Here is a 20,333-nt window from a genome sequence, read left to right as displayed (position 1 = left end):
TAAAATACAATATGGAGAACTCCATTGCGAGTCATAACTGCACAAAAGAAAAGAACATGTACACTCCTTTAGATGCACACAATGACAAAAAACAGCACAAATAGTACTAGAGAAAGAAATAATAAAAGTAATGCAGATAATACTAACCAGTTTCGATTTGGTCTAATAAGATTGTCCCATAGAGAGAGGGGGGGGGGGGGGGGGGGGTAGCTTTTTATTTCTAAACAAATAAAAAAAAAATCCACATAACTATTAAGATAATTATCAACAAGATAAGCAAATTATAAATGAAGCCTGCAAAGCATAAACAAGAAGGAAATAAGCATTCTGCTCCCATAAACTCGTACCTCAAATGAAGGGAATAGCTGCACCAGATCCAGTGTTGATTCATGACTCTTCACTTTAACCATACCTAATCAGCATTAAATTTCATTCTTACCTCCAACAATTACTATTATTGACAGGCACATTTCAATACTAAGCTGGTATTAGACAGACCAGCACACCATCATAATCACATTTGAATGAGACTATGGTACTTTGCAAAGCGCGAAACGGTCTGTGCCATGGATCAATATCTCCCTTGAAGAAGTTCAAACATTCGACCCAAACCTTTCAAAATGATGTCCGTATAAAAATGTACTTGGATACGGAAGTTCACATTTTTTTAGATTTAGATAGGTAGAAAATCACCGAACTAAAGATTTTGAACCATTGGAAAGTAGTGATTTTCAACCTATTTAAAAAAATTGTAAAAAATTCTAAGAAATACTAAAAAAATTGGTCTCTAAGTGCATACCCATGAGGAGATCATGTTGAGAGGTTCGGATCGACTGTTTAGACTTTGAAAACGGAGATATGGATCCATAGCGAACTGATCCGCACTTTGCAAAGTACCATATCCTCAATCATCACATTTAATCAACATAAAGATCACAAGGGATGGGGAGTTTTTGGTATCCAAAGCAGAAGAATAGATTAATCATGCATTTTTTTGAAATGTCAATTTAGGTTTCAGAGAACTGTACAACAGAAAATAAACACTAGTCTCAGGTCTAATAATCTAAGGAAAAGAATTCTTCTATTCTGCTACTGCATTAAAATGACCAACAGCTAACATCAGATAGATATTCATTGACCACTATTTTCTCTATATGCCTCATTCAGTCACAACTTCCTAATTCACAAAATAATAAAAAGGTGATCATCAGCCTTCCTTTAAGCAGCCGAATGTAAGTATTCCAATTATACCCACATTCTTTTCCAAAATCTGACTGCTTGAACGCAGTTCAATTTCTGACATCAAGCACATCAAGAGCCAGCAGCTCCTTTAGCTTGCATTTGCCTCTCAATCAGTTTGTCAACTAAATCACGGATCTGCAATAAATAGAGATGACCTTAATTATAATGTGAGTTGAAACGTAAAATAACTATTTTTTTCTTATCTGAAACCATTGCTTATACCTTGTTCTTCCGTTTAAAATTGAGAAATTCAAAAGCTGACATCCCCTTTTCTGCCTCTGACAATTGCTCCATAACCTGGCAAATAGGAAGAGAGGGAGACACACGATTAATATAATATAATAAATAAATAAATAATAGATAGAGTTTTCTAATAAATATTAGGGGGTTGGTTGCTGGGTTCTGAATTGCGAGTTTTAACCTGTCGGCAGGTAGGGTCAGGTCCAAGTCATGACCCAACCCAAGCATTCAATATTTTCTGTTACAACATTAAAAAACCACAATCCTAGTCAGCCTTATTAATTTTCAAGGGAAATTTGACCCAAATGTAATTAAGCGAAACCCAAATTTACCACGTTGGATGTGGCCTAATCCTACCAGAATGCAAAAACAAAAACAACAGAAATAAAAAAAAAAAAAAACACACACAAAATAATGTTCTACCTTAGTGACACTCTTCTTCATAATCGCCTTATAACCGTCCCGATCTAGCTTGTTGCTCTTATAAAGTGGCTTGAGCAGTGTTGCGACATATTCCATTATCCCCTGCTTAATATGCTCCACTCCATGAGACCGACCCTCTGAATTCCTCTTGCTATCTGCCGGTTGCGACCCCACACTCCCCCCTTGCCCTTGCCCTTGCCCTTGCCCTTGCCTTGCAGCATTCTGCAATGCTGCTGTAGCTTCCCCTGGCTCATCTCTTTCAGGAATATGCAACCGATTGTAGAAATCGGTATCAACTTCAAATGCCTGCTCCTGCCACCTTTCAACTGCCGACGCATCCTTCACACCATCAACTCTTACTGGGTCTACATCAACCCAGGCCTTGGTAAAGATCACTCTATTTTCTGGTACTCCGCTACACTCTATGGCATCTTCCCTTATTGTAGGACAGGCATTGCTGTTAGTTGGCATTCTTGGAATATCAAGATTCTGACAAGTAGGAGCCCTAGAGTGGTTTTCAGGGTCTCCACTTAAGTGGCGGCGCCTTGGATCAGATTCTTCAGCTTGCAACCTATTTGCAAACTTATGAAAGGATGGTATTTTAGGGAGTTCAAGGGCTGCTTTCTCCGCCTCAGCAGATGCATATGCCTGAAATCAGGAATCAAAGATTCATAATACTATCTATATACACAAATGGACACAAACCTCAAATGTTCAACATTCCCAGGGAATTAATAAAGTAGTGTGAAAAAAGGCTAGAAAGGGTTGTGTGGTGATGGATACCTGTGCAGCTGCAATGGCAGCGGCACGGGCAGCTTCTGCAGCAGCAAAGGCTGCAGCCTCTTCTTCAGACATAATAGGAATCGGCTTTGCCTCTGAATCTAAAGCATGTGCAGTTCTTTGTGAACGTAGAGAGCTCGCTTCAGATTTGACATCTAATGTTGCTTCTGATCTCATTGCTCTACCTTCAGGTCTTTTGTTTGATTTAGAAATCTTACTTTGTGGATCCCTGTCCCGGACTTTCAATAACCTCAGCCTGCCATTACTAGCCTTTTCTTTACGGAATACCTCTATCCACACTCTAACAAGTTGGCTTGCTATTGCACGGATATCTCGGCTGGTGTGCACACATACTTTCTCTTTCACTGTCCTTCCAATTCCTAAGTCAACACTTACTTTGGTTAATTTAATTTAAAAAACTGGTAAATAAACAAAATCAAGTAAGTGATACAGCAGTACTAACCAGACAAGCGAACAGCCACCAAATCTATTGACACAAGCACAAGCAACCGCACACAATGTCGCAACAGTTGGGTTGAGTTCTTCCCCAGAGAATCCTGCACAAGACATTAAAATAATCACATCGGCAGCTTAAACTTCATATATTGACACAACACAAAAATTTAAACTTACAAGAATCCAGGAGTTGAGTGTGCTCAGTCCTTCCTTAGAGCCAGCAAATGATTTGAGGGCATCAATGGGGAGCTGAAACAATTCCTTGGCCAGAAGCAATCGCCCAGAAGTTGTCTTTGCATTAAAGAACATCTCCCTTAGCAATGCCTCCTTTCTGACCGAAGGATACAACATATCACTAGACAGATCACATGCCTCAAGTCTCCTTGACATGTCTCTAACCTCATTTCTTGCATGATCAGATCGTTTGTTAGCAGTCTTACTTGCGCTCTCCATGGCTTCAACTTCAGACACAAAGTCCCTACCAGCCTGGAGCAAATCTATTATACGTACAGCCTCACGTACACCACTAAGCATTGCACCTCCAACTGTATCAGGATGTTCCTTGCAGGTGGCCTCGCCGGCAAAGAACAAACAATTTGCAACTGGTCTTCCTAAGATATCATAATCTTCCCCTGACGCACCCACTGCAACGTATGAATAAGATCCTCGAGTAAATGGTTCGGAGCCCCAGTTAGTGACCACAGAGCCAATTGGGTCTGGTACAGACACCTTGCTGAATATCCTTCGGAGCACCATCATAGCATGCGCCACATGATCAACAGGGCTAATATTCTGCCCGTCTACAGCCGCCTTGCCAGCAACAAGTGCTATCAGAACAGGAGCATCACATGTCTTTTTGACATTCCAAAACATGAAGCATCTGCCCCTCAGATCTGTCTCCTCAGCTGTGGCTCCAAAATAATCAACAGTCTCATCCCAGAAAACAGTGGGGAACTCCAAAATGACCTTATTGAGAACACCAAATCCGAGGCGCTTTATGGACATCTTTTTCCATTCTGGCAAATCAGGAGAGAATTTGATGGATGATGCTTTTAGGCAACCAAGAGGAACCGTCACCAAAACAGCATCTCCCTCAAATGCACTGCCATTTGAAGTACATACCTTGACCTTCTTCTCTTCATAATGCACTTCAGTTACGACATGGCTCAAGCGCACATCTAACCCCTTAGCCAGGTTCTCAACAACAGTGCTGAAACCACCTTTAATCATGCAGTGAGCCCCACCAAACCCTCCATAGGCATCATCCTGGTTCCAGTTAGGGAGTGATACCTCCTTGAGCATGGTTGCACAGCCATATTCCAAGTGTGCAAAATGCCAATTCATAACTCGCCTCTCCATTGGTGTAAGTACATCTGTTCCATCTCTGCTTTTGACTATTTCATCCAACCCGTCACACTCTATGACAGATGGTACAAAACCAGAATTACGATGCTTTCTTAGACCGTATTCAAGCCCATGCTCCAAAGATAGCTGAGCTGACTTCTCACCATGGTGGGCCACAAGAAGCGCCATTTCATCAAGAAGTGTGTTGTACTCTGATTCCAGAGCCTCATCCAACTCAGGAGGAACCTTCTCACCAGTCACTAGGTCATACAACGGGCAGTCGCTGTTTAGCACAGTTAACTCGAGACTGAGCTGAGAGCAGATGAGAGATGACGGGTCGGGTTGCCTCTCAGTTGCCACATCAGCTTCCACTCCAGTAATGATGCTGGCACCAAGATCAACTGGAACTGAGAGCGATGTACGATCTGTGTGAACCCGTCCGCCTATCCTGTCACGTGCCTCGAGAATAGTGACACAGAAGCCCTGACGATGCAGATGCCGTGCAGCAGCCAGGCCGGATGGACCCGCTCCTACTATGATAATTATTTTACGGTTTGTTTCATTAGAGGAGGGTAGTTCAGAACCAAAAGGCTCAAATTTATCTTTACAGGTGGAGACTTCATATCCATCTAGAGTTGTGTTCCCAGGAAGGTTGGCTTGACCAGGATCAGGGGCAAGGTCATTTTCTGGGATTGTCGGTTTAAATCCGTTGCTTTCATTCGGCTCGGGTTTTTTCATATCTTCAAAATGAGGAAAATCTGGTTCGACCTCGAACTTACATGGTTCTTTTTCGGATGCAATGCCAGCATTTATATAGCCCTGGAGAAAAAAAAACAAGCATTAGTAAAAAATTGCCATGATATTTTAGGTGTTTGGGCCTATTTATAATTAAAATCAAATAAATTGCCTTAGCATATAAAAAAGGTCATGCACCTTCTTAACCATGTAGGACGAGAGAGAGAGAGAGAGAGAGAGAGAGAAGTTACATTTTGATTCAGAAAGAGATAAATTTCACGTATTAGTGATTCACGATGAGATTCATCTTGCAAAGGAGTGTCAGATACACCACAGCTGGAAAGCGGCAATATATGTCTGACTTCTTTCCTCCAGCGGCTTAATATCATATTCCTGAGATTAAAAAAGAAAAAGAAAAAAAATAAGACCACAAAAACCATTAATGGGAGGCAAGTAGAGAGGATAACCAATATGGCAAATTCAAACAATCATTTGTACCCACAGAGAGAAACAGAGGTCTTAATTTGTTATTTAATTATCTAAGCATTGATTAGTTTGCATTCAGTGAAGCAAATAGGTACCGATGACAAATTTTGCGAAAGAGAAATGACCTCACCACAAGCAAATATCTCAACAAAGCTCATAATTCAACGATGACTGCATCAAATTCATCTTATCAATAATGCAATTCAATAGTAAGTTAAATTTATTAAATACCGATAACAAATCTTGCGAAAGAAAAATGGCCTCACCACAAGCATATATCCCAACAAAGGACAACACTGATGATGACTAAGTCATATTTGGTTTCCAATAATAGCCAAACTCTACACATCACTATCATAGAAAGGTGTGGTATTTAAAGTAATTATTGATATTATTACAACCAAGGATGACAGAGCATGCATTACTGGGTATATTGGAGTCAATCTAATGTACAGAAAATATCTAAATACATTTGTATTGACAAAAGGAATCATTTTTTAATCACAAAAATATTCAATTGCACTCGCCCTGCAGTTTTCAAGCAAATATTGAATTGTCTATGTATCTCAGTCTTTCTAAATATATGGATACAGCAGTCTAAGATAATACAGGTAAAGTATAGATGTTTACTGCACTAAATATTTAACACGGGTACCTGTATGGATAGTAGTGTGCACATGCCTAAACAGATTTGCATAATTAAATACACGTCTACGTATATAGATTTGTACAGGAAAAACCAGTGAACAACAAGGAAAACAATTTTGTCTATTAAAAATCTTAACCAATAAATTGACCAGACTTCAGGTTCTTTATTATATCTGCCATAAAGGACAGCAAAATTCGTAACTGGTGCCTTTCACAATTTATTAACGCATTAAATCAAATAATAAAGCAAGTGGTAACAAACCTGCACTCAAGATATTCCTGAAAGCCACCCTTGCGCCTCAACAGTTCTTTGAATTTGAGCTTCTCAATAGGCGTAACAGCACGAGCCTTCAGACCAGCTGCGACAGCAGCAACATAGCCATCATTAGCCTCTTCCTCCTTTATTAGCAAATATTGGTCTCTCGATTTAAAAGACTGGTCAGGCTGATCCACTGGTAAAGTGTTAAACAACCCTTGTTCATTCACCACCACCTCCCAGTCAGCATCTCCCTCATATGCCATGTCATCATGCCTTCTTTTCTTAGCATTTCTTGCACGTAGCAACACTGAATGATTCTCACGATCTTCACAGATGGGCTCAGTTGCTTCCTTTACATGAAATGCAGCAGGAGGTTCATTTGTTATAGCCTCATCACGATTAGGAGACATGTCATCTGCCTCGGCTCGGGTAGAATCTGGGGTCCCTGGTACTAGCCTACCAATAGAAATCTCCAGAGTATTTTCTGAATTGGTTGATATTTCAAATGCTTTATTGGGAGGCAGCCTTATGTTGTCATTAATTATAAAATTTCCTGTATCCAACTGCTCATTAGAGGGCCTGCAGGTGGAGTCAATGTTTTCCTCTGATACAGGATTTATGTCAGCAACATCTCCCTCCTTAGGTAATTCGGGAATCTCTTCTAAACACTCTTTTACAGAAGAAACCTCAATCTTTTCTATTTCATGTATCCCTGAAACAACATTTTGTTGAGAAATTTCTTCCCTAGATATGTTCTGAATCTCTTCCAAATGCTCTTTTACAGGAGATCGTTCACTCTTTTCTTTCTCTTCTGTTTTAGAAACAAGATTTGCTCCCAAAATGCCTTCCTCTTGAACGCACTTGTCAACAGCGGATTGTGCAAGGCCAGCTGAGCAATGGCTCAAGCCAACCTCTAATCCTTGAACCTCTTTTGCATTCTCAGGGAATACGTCTTCTTCATCCTTTATATTGGTTGTCTTAGTTTCCTGCTCAGGATCAGTAACTGAAATTTGCTGACATTCTTCAGCAGATTCTACCAGAATTCTGCTACAACTAGCCTCAGCCAGTTTATCAGAACCCTGATTTTTCACTTTTCGGGGTCTCTTAAAAAGAGCTGAAAGAGAATCTTGAAGCCCTGCCTCATCGGAAACCCCCACCAAGCTGTCTCCCATTTCCTCATGTCCCACATCAATTCTCGGCCTTTTATTACCAGATTTTACAGAGGCCGACCCAGCACCAATTTCAGCACTCTGCAATTCCTCTATTACTTCCTCCTCTTTAACAATAACCAGTGGATCGACCACAAAAGCCGCTTTCACACTACTACTCTTTGGCCTCTTGAGCTTTTTCTTTATGGAGGCAAGGGTATCATTGATCTCACCACAAGACACCATATCTTCAACCCTAAATTCAGAATTGTCGGTCTTTTTCCTGTGTGAAACCCTAGACTTCCTCACTTTAAACAGGGACCCAATCGGTTTTTCATCCTCATCCGATTTACCCTCCAATTTTACCGGGGTTTTTTCAGTATCACTCCCCATTTACACCAAAATCCCCAATCTAAATTCAATTTATAAAAAAACTTACCACCATCACCAGCATAGAATCAAATTCAGCATTGAAACCAGCTGCTGCTGCTCCTCTAAAGCAACTGATGATTGTACAAAGACGGGGCAAGAGAAGGCGGTAGAGGTAGGGTTTTGCAACTTAGGCTTAGGATGGAGGCGGCGGGGAGGGTGGTATTAAATAGCGCGAGGAAGGGGGAAGAGTAACGGGAAAGTCATTAGTGAGTAGGGGGGGCGGGGGGAGAATGTGTGCCACGCGGCAGAGAGAGATGACAGGTGCCAGGTAAGGATGCCAGATGTCAGAACAGATATCGAAAAAGGCGCGCGGCCGCGGGGGTGGGGCAGGGGGTGGGGGTGGGGGTGTGGGGCACTTCAGGCCGGTGTTTCGTTCGCCTCCTCTCGGTCGCACTTTCCGTTTCACTATTAACTCCTTTTTTTTTTTATTATTCTTTTCTTTTCTTTGTTTTCTTCAACTCCTTTTTCCTTTTTCCTTTTTCTTAACTTAATTGGGCCGTCCAATCCATTATACAGGCCCGCGATGGGCCTTTTTGTTGCCAGGATCCACCGTCAACAGCTCCTTCACAAATATAATAAATTAACATTCGTTTTTTAACGTTCAACTATTTAATTATATGTCAAAGAAATTAATTTCTCCTGACAATTATAAAAAGTAAGCTTTGTTTGCATTGTATAATTTAGAATAGTGTTGTATTGTTTCCACATATTAATATGGATAACCCAATTACTTTTTTCCGGAAAGAGAAAACTGTGTTGGAATTGCATTAAAATGACAATAGTATCACTGTTCAAATACAAGCATGACTTTGGTAAAGCAGTTTCTTTCCTCTAGCCTGTTGCAACTAGGAAACTTAATTCAATTTGTTTTCCTAATCACCAATTTACATAACCTTTATTCTACTTTCTACTAATTCAAATCAATAGTGGTCAACAATATAACATGCTTGCTAATATATATTATTGTCCCATTAGCCACTTAAATAGGAAGCATTAATTAATACAAATAGCTCACAAAGAAGAAGAAAATAAAAATGATCCACTAAATTAAATATTAAATTCTTATTCAGAGTGCGGCCTCGTTTCAGTGCTTGATATGCTTAGAATGAAAACACCAATAATGATAAGAGATGCTCCAATAAACCACTGCACACTCATCAATAAATAAAATATGTTAAGACAAAACAGAAGGGGCTGCAACAAAAGGTACAGAATGTGCAATATAACCAGCAAACAGGTCCTCGAGATACAAATAGCAGTGATATTTTACTGCTATAAAATACAGGTTGGCCGAATATGATAAATACACAACAGTAACAGTAACAGTAACAGTAACAGTTACCAAACTTGTCAGTCTAGTAATGAACAGGTCTGGTAAACAGCACCCATTTATCACAATTTATGAATTTAAGCATTTGTCCTTATATTTTCCTAATTTGTTGATTTCAATTGGATTGACTGGGGTGGATGATACAAAAAGGTAGGGTAGGGTAGGGTAGGGTAGGGGATGGATTTTTACCTTAGACGGCAATGGCTCCTGGAAGAAAAAGTAGCCTGCAAAGCCTGAAGAGATGAAATTAGTTGCAAAATTAGTAACTGTAGCTTGAAGAGAAGATAAAGCCTTGAGACTGTTGACGTAGCAACCCCACATGATTACATTGCAAAAAACAACCATGCAATACTTGACAATCTGTGAACAAAACAATACTTGAATTAATCTAATCTCGCAGTTAGCAGTTAGCAGTTAGCAGTTAGCAGTTAGGTTAGTTTGGCATTTGAAAATGCGAGGTGAGGTGACCATGCAATACCTGAGAAGCAATTAGTTTGGCAGAGATGGCAGCTAGAGCGGCATTCAGACCAGCCGCTACGGCCCACGCGTAGCCCCGCGCACCCATTTCTTCCTCTTCCGATTCCGATTCCGATTCCGACCACCACCACGACGATCTATTCTGAATGAATGAATGAATTGGGTTCTATTCTTCAGTTCAGTTCAGTTCAATAATTCAATTACTCTCTGCCTCATAATTGGGCTGGGCTCACACAACACAAGGCAAGGGCCCAATTAATATTATGATATCTTTTATGACAAAACCAAATATGACGTCAAATCAAATCAATATAATTAACAGTCAGCTTTAGCTATCAAACAACAATTTTTAACTAATTAACATATACTTTCATGTTGTTTAATTGACAAATAGAATAACTTATAATATTATTGAACAAAAGTCAGAATAAAATGTCAGATTTTGATTTATTATTTCCATCTTTATATTTATATTTATTTATTCTTCAAATAAAATTGTGATTCAATAATCTTTGCATTTCGTAATAATAAAATAAAATAAAATTTAAGAGGTAATGGAAACCTCCATTTGTTTGATTTTCAACTTGGTATTCAAATAAGAAACAAATACTTAGCTTGTTTGATTTTTAGGAACCTAAAAGGTCAATTTTGTTATGAATAAAATATTAATGTGAATATCCATAACTTCCAACATTCATTCTCCACTACCTCGCTACTATTGGAATTCATATTCCACTACTATTGGAATTAATTCATATTCCACTACTATTGGAATTAATTTTCCCATTTATTCTTGTAATTAATTTAGATGGTTTTTCATTCACAATTTGTGACCTATAAATAGAGCCTTTGTAATATTGTATTGTACACACATGAGAAATGTATGAATAAAGAGATTGTCATCTTTTCCTCTCTATCTTGTTTATTATTCTTTATGCTTGTTTATTTTTATTTTATAACACGTTATCAGCACGAGAACTCTACTAGTTGAAGATTCAAGGTAACATTTTGATATTTTAATTATTTCCTTTTATAATATATTATGGGGAGAATTGTGAAAATGCCACTCCAAAACCTTAAAATTGGGAGAATCTCACTCTAAACTTTGAAATTGAGAAAATGTCATCCTAAACTTAATTAATTTGTAAATTTGCCATTTATACTGTATTCTTATACTATTTTGATATACATATTTATGTATTTCCAATTATACCCTTTATACAATTAATTTATTTTGTCACTGCATGCCTCCAGTTCAAAATCGCCTCTTCTTCTAATCTCCTTTGTGCGATATTGCCAAACCCGGCGATTCCTTCGCGCAAGAGAGAGCGGCGCTCAGCGTTAGGCTTTTGTCACTGCATGCAACCTTTGTACTGTTAGGCTTTTGTATAAAATTGACCAATCATTTGTGCAAAACAAGTAGAACCCAGAATTGACCAATTCAATTTTCAACTTAGAAAATAAAGTAAGTTTTTGCTAACCTGTGGTGAGAGCGGCGCAGGAGACCAAAAGAGTTGAATGATCAATATTCTACAAATTTAAGCATCACCATTATTCTCTCTTTATTATTATTTTTTTTCAATTATTTAATCTTCCTGAAGAAGATTTCTAAAAATATTAAAAAGTTTTTCTTGAAGAAGATTTCAAGAAATTTTATATGATATCAAAAATTTATATGAGGTTCATGTTAATTTTATTTTTGAATAATAATATTCCTGAAGAACATTCAAGAAATATAATTTTTTTCAAGAAGATTTTAAGAAATTTTCCTGAAGAAAATTCCAAGGAAGAAGATGTATATGATGTACAAATTTTATATGATGTTCATATTTTTCTTTAATCTTCTTGAAGAATATTTCAAAAGATACTAAAGTCTTCTTGAAGAAGATTTCAAAAGATACTAAAGTCTTCTTGAATAAGATTTTAAGAAATTTTATACGATCTGCAAAATTTCTATCATGTTCATATTAATTTTGTTTTTCAATAATTTATTCTTTCGAAAGAAGATTTCAGAAAAAAAAAATGAAAAATATTTCAAGTAATGTTCCTGAAGAAGATTTATGCGATTCCAAAAATTAATATGAGAAGATTTCAATATATCTTCTTGAAGAAGATTTCAATAAGGTTTATATGATGTGAAATTTTTTTTTAATGATGTAATCTTCCTGAAGAAGATTCAAGAAATATTCCGAGTTAATATATTATCTCTTTATGATTAAACAAAATATTTTAATTAGTTATGCTTCATTCGTTGAAGTGAATGTAGCCATATATAATAATGATAATTTTGGACAAACTCGTGAATATGGACGTGGTAATGAAGAAAAGACACATCATTCCACTAGAAATGAAAAAAAAATGAACAAAAAGAATTACCACTAGAAGTGGAAAAATAACAAAGAAAATGAATTACCACTAGAAGTGGAAAAATAACAAAGAAAATGAATTACCACTAGAAGTGAAAAAATAACGAACAAAATGAATGAGAAAAGTGACAGAAAATTATAAAAATAATTCATACTATCATTGTGGTGGTAGAATTCATTTTTTTTCTTATTTTGGGTAATGCTTATGTATTTTTTTCTTATTTTGAGTTTTGTTAGTCTGTTGGTTTTGATTGATTTAACCTTAGGTTTAGTTTGAGGGCAAATTGCACAAATTAGCTAATCAAGTGAAATTATGATTTAGCATAAAGTTTGATGAAAGCCTTAATTGTTGACATGGTAGCTACCTGTTAAATCTAGTAGCTATTCAGGTATTGAAAAGAAAAAAAAATTGTAATATTTTTTTTTATTATGTTAAGCCAAATAATTGCTACTATATGGTATCAAGAATTGATTATGACAAGCCATAATTGCTAAATATTTGAGAATTTTGCATAAACTGAAAAAAACAATATAATTTAACAATTATATGGATTTTCACTATTTGAATATTTTAATGAAAATTTTTATTTACTGGTTAGTTAATTTTTTTGTTTTATCAATTGTCCTAGAAACTCGCAATTTGATTATATGAATTTATGTTATCATACTTAGTTGTTCAATTTTAGTCATGTGCGTGCATAATATTTTTCTTATTTATGTAAGAAGAAAATATTAGTACTATTTTGTTTAGTACAAAATTTGAAGGCCCTGGAAGAGCTACATTGTTGTGATATGGAGGAACACAAATTTATGATGTATTATATTTTTGTAAGTCTCAAAAGAATTTGTTAAGTTTTAAGAATATCCGCCGAAATAGATATCACGTTGAGACAACTAATGAAAAAAAATTATTGAATATATAGAAAATAATGCATTTTAAAACAGATTGCATATGTTTTTCCTCTGACTTGTACTACACATATATTATTACAATTAAAGCACGTGTTATTATAAACCAAAAGTTTACATACAAGAATATGTTTATAGTTTTGCATGACCGGTTGAACCATTCCGGATCAATAGTGATGCGAAAAATAATAGATAATTATTGTGAACATTCATCAAAGAACTAGAAGATTCTTTAATCTGATGAATTTTTTTTGTATTGGTTTTATTTCTATAATGTATACAATATGATATTTGTGGAACATTATATCCAACATGTGAACCATTTGAAAATATTATGATTTTAATTGATGCATTAACAAGATGGTTACATGTATGTTTATTATCAAATCGCAACCTAGCGTTGTGAAATTACTTGCTCAATAGATTTGATTAAAGAGCATAATTTTATGATTATCCAATTATGAAAATACGTCTAGATAATATCGAAATTAATATTGAACATACTGTAGATTTTCGTATATAAAAAGAAGATATGATATTTTACATACAACAAAACTAATTCGCATCATGCCAACTAGCTATTATAAAGCTTCCTCTTATAATTGGGTTTTGGTCACATACCTAATATTTTCCATATAATAATTTTTGAATGTGCGGTATATGTTATAATTGCTCCACCACAACACACTAAAATGGGATATCAAAGAAAATTGGGAATTTATATTGAATTTGAATCTCCATATATAATAGAGTATCTTGAACCATTGATGGGAGATTTATTCATGGCTAATTTTGCCGGTTGTGATTTTGATGAATAAAAATCCTCAACCTTAAGGAGAGAAAACTATCAGCTGAAAAAAAAATATTAGTATGAATTATCATTGTCTTATTTTGATTCTCGTACTAAAGAATGTGAACTAAATGTTCAAAAGATAATTCATTTGCAAATGTTAGTGAATCAATTGACAGACACATTCACAGACTCAAAGAAAGTGACCAAATCACATGTACCAGCTGCTAATACTCCAATTAAAGTTGGTGTCCTTGTTGGACAGACTAATTATAACACTCATGAAGCGTGGAAAAGCAATCGGTTTCAAAGATTAAAAATATAAAAATCCTCGAAAAAAAGAGCAAAGAATGAAAATGGTCAAATCGAGGATATGATAATTTCAGATAAAGCTCCAGAAGAGAATCAAATTTATAAATAATATTGGAGTTCCAGCAGAAACTCAGGTATCTGAAATTCATGAAAATAAAGAGATCTCGATAAATTATATCATAAATGAAATAAGATGGAACCAAGATGAAATTGATATCAATAATATTTTTGTATATAATATAGCGCTAAATATAATAAATATTGAGGATCGTGACTAGAAGTCTATTAAAGAATGTCGAGAAATAAATAATTGACCAAAATATAAAGGTGCAATTGTGGCAGAGTTAAACTCATTTGAAAAACGAAAAGTTTTTGGGCCTGTTGTCCCAATACCTGAATGTGTAGAACCAATATGATATAAATGAGTATTTATGCGAAAAAAGAAATGAGAAATGTGAAATGTGAAATTGTAAGATATAAAGCACGACTTGTTGCCTAAATTTTTTCACAAAGATATAAAATTGATTATGATCAAACATACTCACCTGTGGTGGATGCAACAACTTTTCGGTACATAATTAGTCTGGCAGTTCATGAAGGAGTTGATTTGCACCTAATGAATGTTGTTACAGCCTATTTATATGGCTCACTTGATAATGATATTTATATGAAAATCTCTGAAGGATTTAAGATGCCTGAAGCATGTAATTTAGGTTCTCAAGAACATTATTCAGTTAAATTGAATAAATCTTTATATCGATTAAAGCAATATGGACGCATATGCTATAATCATTTAAGTGAATATTCATTGAAACTTGAATATAAGAATGATACAATCTGTCCATGTATTTTCATGAAAATATATAAAAATCTCTATTCTATTATTAAGCACGTTGGGTGTCTGATCCGCCAACGGCTACGATTGAGAGATGAAACTTCGGATTTGATCTCAGCTCTCCAATTACATATTTTGTCTTCTTTTTATTAAATGCATCTGTTTTATATATAAAAGTCTAAATTTAGTTAAAAACATACCCACCACATATGCTGCCACACGATACGTTACAATTAAAATTGAATAAATTCTGAAATTTAGCAATATATTTATCTGTTTCCTTATTTTTTTTTGTTTCCATATTTCTCATCTTCAATTGAGAAGACTCCACCTTTCATTTTCTTATTTATTGTTTCCTTACTTCTTCGTTTCTATACGGATCACAATGGAAATCATTTTTTTTATTTCCTTATTTCTCTTTCTTTGTTTCTATACATATTGGTGTGGGCAATTTAGAATATATTTCCGATATGGAATATATCAATGTGTGTGTGTTATAAATTGAAAACAAAGAATAATATAAATTGGAACGTGTGTGAATATATATTTTTTCTTATAATATGTGTGTTTGTGTGTATCCTATACATACACATGATAACACTTTTTATTTATGTTTTTGATATCATATTATATGTTGATATTGAATTGTTGTATGATATTTGATATTATATTCGAATCGAGCTATTATTTGATATCATTGGTACTTAAAAATAAAGAATCATCACATCATCAAATTATTATTAGAGATCACGATTAAAGTTAATTATAAATACATAATCATATAAATTTTCTATTAACATGTGTTTTAATTTTTAGATAATTATTATTTTCATTGATATATTTGTTTCTTATAATATGTACCCGTTGCAACGCACGGGTATGATACTAGTAATTTTATTATAATTGTAGTTTATGTTGACTATCTAAGTATCATTGGAACTCCTGAAGAGCTTCCAAAAGCAATAAATTATTTAAAGGAAGAATTTGAGATGAAAGATCTCGGGAGAACAAAATTTTGCATTGGATTACAAATTGAACATTTAAAAATGACATTTTTATGTATCAAGAAAATTATATTGCAAGAGTGCTGAAATAATTATATATGGATAAATTGTTAGTTTTGTGTTCTAAAAGTTATCTTATGTTGATTACTTTTATATGTTATGTTTATGAATTGGATGTTATATGCATTTTGTTCCATGAAATTTATGTTTATCTTTAGAAGTGTTCAAGAAGATGCTCTTGGTCTTGAACCATAGAACTATATATGATGACAAACATAAATCTCTAAAATGTTCACAAACTTGGTTATTAGCATGGAACACTAATATACCATGATAAGTTTGTCATGTTGATTAAAGTACATTGTAGTTCTATAAATGTTGATAAAGGCTTATCATTTAATAACATGAGTATCTGAAAGGTTTCATATATTGAACAGACCTAACGAATGAAAAAATTATATGAGTTATGTTAGTGTCATTAATATTTTCATTGTGTCTTGGAATTCTAAGATATGAGATGTATTTCTTTTTCACATGAGAAGTATATAATGTAATTAGCATTAAAAGCTGCTTATCATAAGTGGTGACAAAAATATTAGTTCCTTGTATATAACTTGTGCGGGAGAAAGTTATATGTCAAAAGTATCATTGCCCCTCATTTATAACGAGTGATGATATTTTATGGGCCTCTTGGTAAAGTAGAATTATAATGCATGCAATATAACTGAAGTGCAGTTATATATTTATAATTTACTTAAGAGACCAAGAAACGAATATAATACAAAGATGACACAGTCTGACTTTGTATATTATTCATAATATCATGTGGCAAGGAATGGACACAAGTAATGTTATTCGTAACGTTACTTTAAAGGATCATGTATTGTAAAAAAATGATACTTTACATCTATGTTATTTGGGTAACTATAATGTATACCTAGAATACCGCTTATAGTTTATGGTAATAAAATGTTTTATGCCATTGCCAACATAACACAGATCCTCCATATAGGTCACACCAACTGAACGAGAAACAAGAAGGATATTTTATTTATATGATGTATATTGTTTCATATGACATGAAATAATATACATGTGATAAATAAATATCATGACTGCTTAGAACGAAGATAAATTTATGAGAAGTGTGCATATATATTATTTGGTATAATATGGTGCATATTATATAGTATAATATACACGACACATAATTAATAACGTGCAAAATATTGTTATAACATAAGTTTATTAAAACCCAAAATGAATATGAGTTGAGATTGGCAATGCAGCAGTTACTGTAGCGCACACTGTAGCAGCGGCTAGGGTTTGCTCTTTTAATAAGGAGAATTATACTATGACGGTTATAGAATGTAAACCATAGTATATTTGTATATAAGGAGAGGTAGAGAAGGCATTGTGTGTGAGAAATTTTCTGAAAATTTATTTCCTTCTCTTCCTCTCCCTCCTAGCCGCCATCTCTCTTCCTCTCATATTATTGGTTTCTCTAGTGAGAAATTATTAGAAGAACAAGAAGGATTATTAACTAGGTTCTAAGCTTAGATTAGATTAAGATCTCTAGCAAGGTCTTTCTAATTCTTGTTTAGTTCAAGGTGAACACTAGGAGGCCGTTTCGACAAACGAAGGTATCCAAGAAATCTAGAAGAGAATTCGACTTCTCTCTATTTACCAAATTGACATTTGGTAGAGGTATATCCAAATCACCTTTAGTAAATAGATTTGTGATTAATGAATGAGTAGATATCCATTTGCATGCATTTGAATTGCTTTAATATAATTAGCATAGTAAAATAGATCCGTAGATGCTTGTAAGAGGGTCAAAATTTTTGAATTTATTGCCTTGCCGCATCATGAAATCCTTCATAAATAACATCCATTAAACACTCCAAAATTATGAAATAATTCTATTGCAAGACCCTAAACCCTTATATTACACTCCTTTAATCAAGAAAATTACAATTTTCTTGCAATATAATTTTATTGATTAATGGATGTTTATCCATTAAGCACTCTTACAATTATTTCACCAAAATGAAAGTAAACCCTAAACCCTTAATTAAAGGAGATAGAACAAAACATAATTCACCAAAATTCTTTTTCACACATGATCTCCAAACGAATAATATTATTAATATTCAGCAAATCCGTTCAAGTGAAAAATCCAGCAGATTTATTCACTAAGGCGCTCCCTACTGCAATATTCAAAAAGCTAGTTCGTAATATTGGAGTTCGCCGAATTAAAGATCTTGACTGATGCTGTCATGAGGGGGAGTTAATATGCACTATATTTTCCTTAACCATGGTTTTTCCCACTGTATTTTCCTGGTAAGGTTGCAGTTGCGTATTTAGAAGAATATTGTACTCTTTTTCCTTCACTAGGTTTTTATTCCATAGGGTTTTTCCTAGTAAGGTTTTAATGAGGCATATTCTTATGTAATGGATATCCAAGGGGGAGTGTTATGAATAAAATATTAATGTGAATGTCCATAACTCCCAACATTCATTCTCCACTACCCCACTACTATTGGAATTCATATCCCACTACTATTGGAATTAATTTTCTCATTTATTCTTGTAATTAATTTAGATGGTTTTTCATTCACAATTTGTGACCTATAAATAGAGTCTTTGTAATCTTGTATTGTACACACATGCAAAATGTATGAATAAAGAGATTGACATCTTTTCCTCTCTATCTTGTTTATTCTTCTTTATGCTTGTTTATCTTTATTTTATAACAAATTTTTCATTATTAATTATCTAATTACACACTCGTCAGTCAGTCAGTCAGACGATTGAGGAGGCCTACGAATTAATGAGATCTAATTGAAAGGCCATCAGACCTTCACCTACTCCATCTTCAAATTACAAAGTCTACATAACAACTTAATTAAAGTTGCACTGTGCATGAATTTTTAAAATAAATATATAACTTATAAACATATACCTTCATATATATATATATATATATATATATATTTTTTTTTTTTTTTTGAGAGGATATACCTTGATATATTTATATAACAGTAGCATGAATTTTGAATTAAAATGTTCTTTTAAGCGCACTGTGCATTTGTGTTGAAAATAAACATTTGTGCATGCATATGGTTGCTTGACTGAGCAGTAAACCTAATTTGTTAAAAGAGAGAGGAAAAAAAAACTAAAAAGAAGAAGATGACTATCACTTGAAAAATATTGAAAAGAAATGAGCGAGTCAACGACATATCTAGGAGAAGCCATGAATATATATCACTAGAACTAGAAGAAGCCATTAATAATAAAATATATTAAAGAGACTTATTCGCTTGGAATATTCAGTATTTGGTGCGAAGTTTCTGGTCAATGGAACCATCGCATCGGTTAGCCGACTTTTTTAAAAATACCCAAATTTATTAATATTTTATTATAAATAACCAGATGTTTGCCAAAATTATATTTTTACCCAAACCGTAAGGAAATCTTACGGTTTGAAATTTTAATCCAAACCGTAAGATTTCCTTACGGTTTGAACTAATCTCTTTAATCCCGATGGACCCCTGATCTCTCTGTCTGTTTCGCCTCTCTGCTAGAAAAGAGAAGAAAATGAAAAAAGGAGCGCGCCGCCCCTCTTCACCGCTGGTGGTTCGACCTCGCCGCCACCCTCTCCTGCTGCAACACTTCCCTCTCTCTTGCGGAGAAGTAGAAGAAGGGGCTGAGGGAGGATCCGGTGCTCTGTGGCGTGCATACTTGATTCAACCGTCTTTGAAGGTAATTGAAATTATTTTCGTAACTCTCTACTGATTATAAAATGTTAGATTACCAATTTTGCATACTCGAGGCTAATGTGAAGCAAAATCAAGACAATTTAAAGTTTCATTTCAAAATTGATGCATCATAGATTAGTTATATTGGAATTCATTGTGGTGGATAATGTTAGATTACCGGAATGGCAAGATCACTGAAGTGCTAGAATTAGGCCTTATCTGATTTTGAGTATTTAGTTGAAATCGCTAGAAAATCTAACATTAGCCTCGGTAGAAATAGTTGTTTGGATATATACAATCATATATGAAAAGACAGTATCAAAGATACTCTACTTGTATTTTAGTTGAATTATATA

General features: G+C 34.5%; 2 protein-coding genes across 2 annotated transcripts; both read right to left on the bottom strand.

The window, feature by feature from the left end:
• Positions 1-950: 950 nt before the first annotated feature.
• On the bottom strand, positions 951-8,649 carry LDL3 (LSD1-like 3). Its single transcript, XM_078298175.1, has 8 exons — positions 6,617-8,649; positions 5,472-5,613; positions 3,319-5,304; positions 3,149-3,242; positions 2,689-3,065; positions 1,906-2,553; positions 1,465-1,539; positions 951-1,377 (listed from the first exon to the last, which is right to left on the bottom strand). Exons 1-8 carry the CDS (start codon positions 8,152-8,154, stop codon positions 1,312-1,314), a joined length of 4,926 nt encoding a protein of 1,641 aa, XP_078154301.1. The 5' UTR covers positions 8,155-8,649; the 3' UTR covers positions 951-1,311.
• A 549-nt stretch (positions 8,650-9,198) lies between these two features.
• On the bottom strand, positions 9,199-10,162 carry LOC144549393 (cell growth defect protein). The gene is made up of 3 exons (XM_078298109.1): positions 10,002-10,162; positions 9,713-9,883; positions 9,199-9,339 (listed from the first exon to the last, which is right to left on the bottom strand). Exons 1-3 carry the CDS (start codon positions 10,086-10,088, stop codon positions 9,256-9,258), a joined length of 342 nt encoding a protein of 113 aa, XP_078154235.1. The 5' UTR covers positions 10,089-10,162; the 3' UTR covers positions 9,199-9,255.
• Between the last annotated feature and the right edge of the window lie 10,171 nt (positions 10,163-20,333).

This window comes from Carex rostrata, chromosome 35, assembly GCF_964058835.1.
Source record: "Carex rostrata chromosome 35, lpCarRost1.2, whole genome shotgun sequence".
Classification (NCBI taxonomy): Eukaryota; Viridiplantae; Streptophyta; class Magnoliopsida; order Poales; family Cyperaceae; genus Carex; species Carex rostrata.
The sequence above is the reverse complement of the archived record's forward strand: the minus strand, read 5'-3'. Positions and strand labels throughout refer to the sequence as shown.

Bases quoted from the DNA above. Each gene is read 5' to 3' on its own strand.
- LDL3 (XM_078298175.1), bottom strand. From the start codon at position 8,154: ATGGGGAGTGATACTGAAAAAACCCCGGTAAAATTGGAGGGTAAATCG. The intron at 5,614-6,616 runs GTTTGTTACCAC...TTTTAATCTCAG, and splicing joins CAGGAATATCTTGAGTGCAG to GAATATGATATTAAGCCGCT. The intron at 3,066-3,148 runs GTTAGTACTGCT...GTGTTGACTTAG, and splicing joins GGTGGCTGTTCGCTTGTCTG to GAATTGGAAGGACAGTGAAA.
- LOC144549393 (XM_078298109.1), bottom strand. From the start codon at position 10,088: ATGGGTGCGCGGGGCTACGCGTGGGCCGTAGCGGCTGGTCTGAATGCC. The intron at 9,884-10,001 runs GTATTGCATGGT...TTTTGTTCACAG, and splicing joins CCAAACTAATTGCTTCTCAG to ATTGTCAAGTATTGCATGGT. The intron at 9,340-9,712 runs GTAAAAATCCAT...ATGAGTGTGCAG, and splicing joins AGGAGCCATTGCCGTCTAAG to TGGTTTATTGGAGCATCTCT.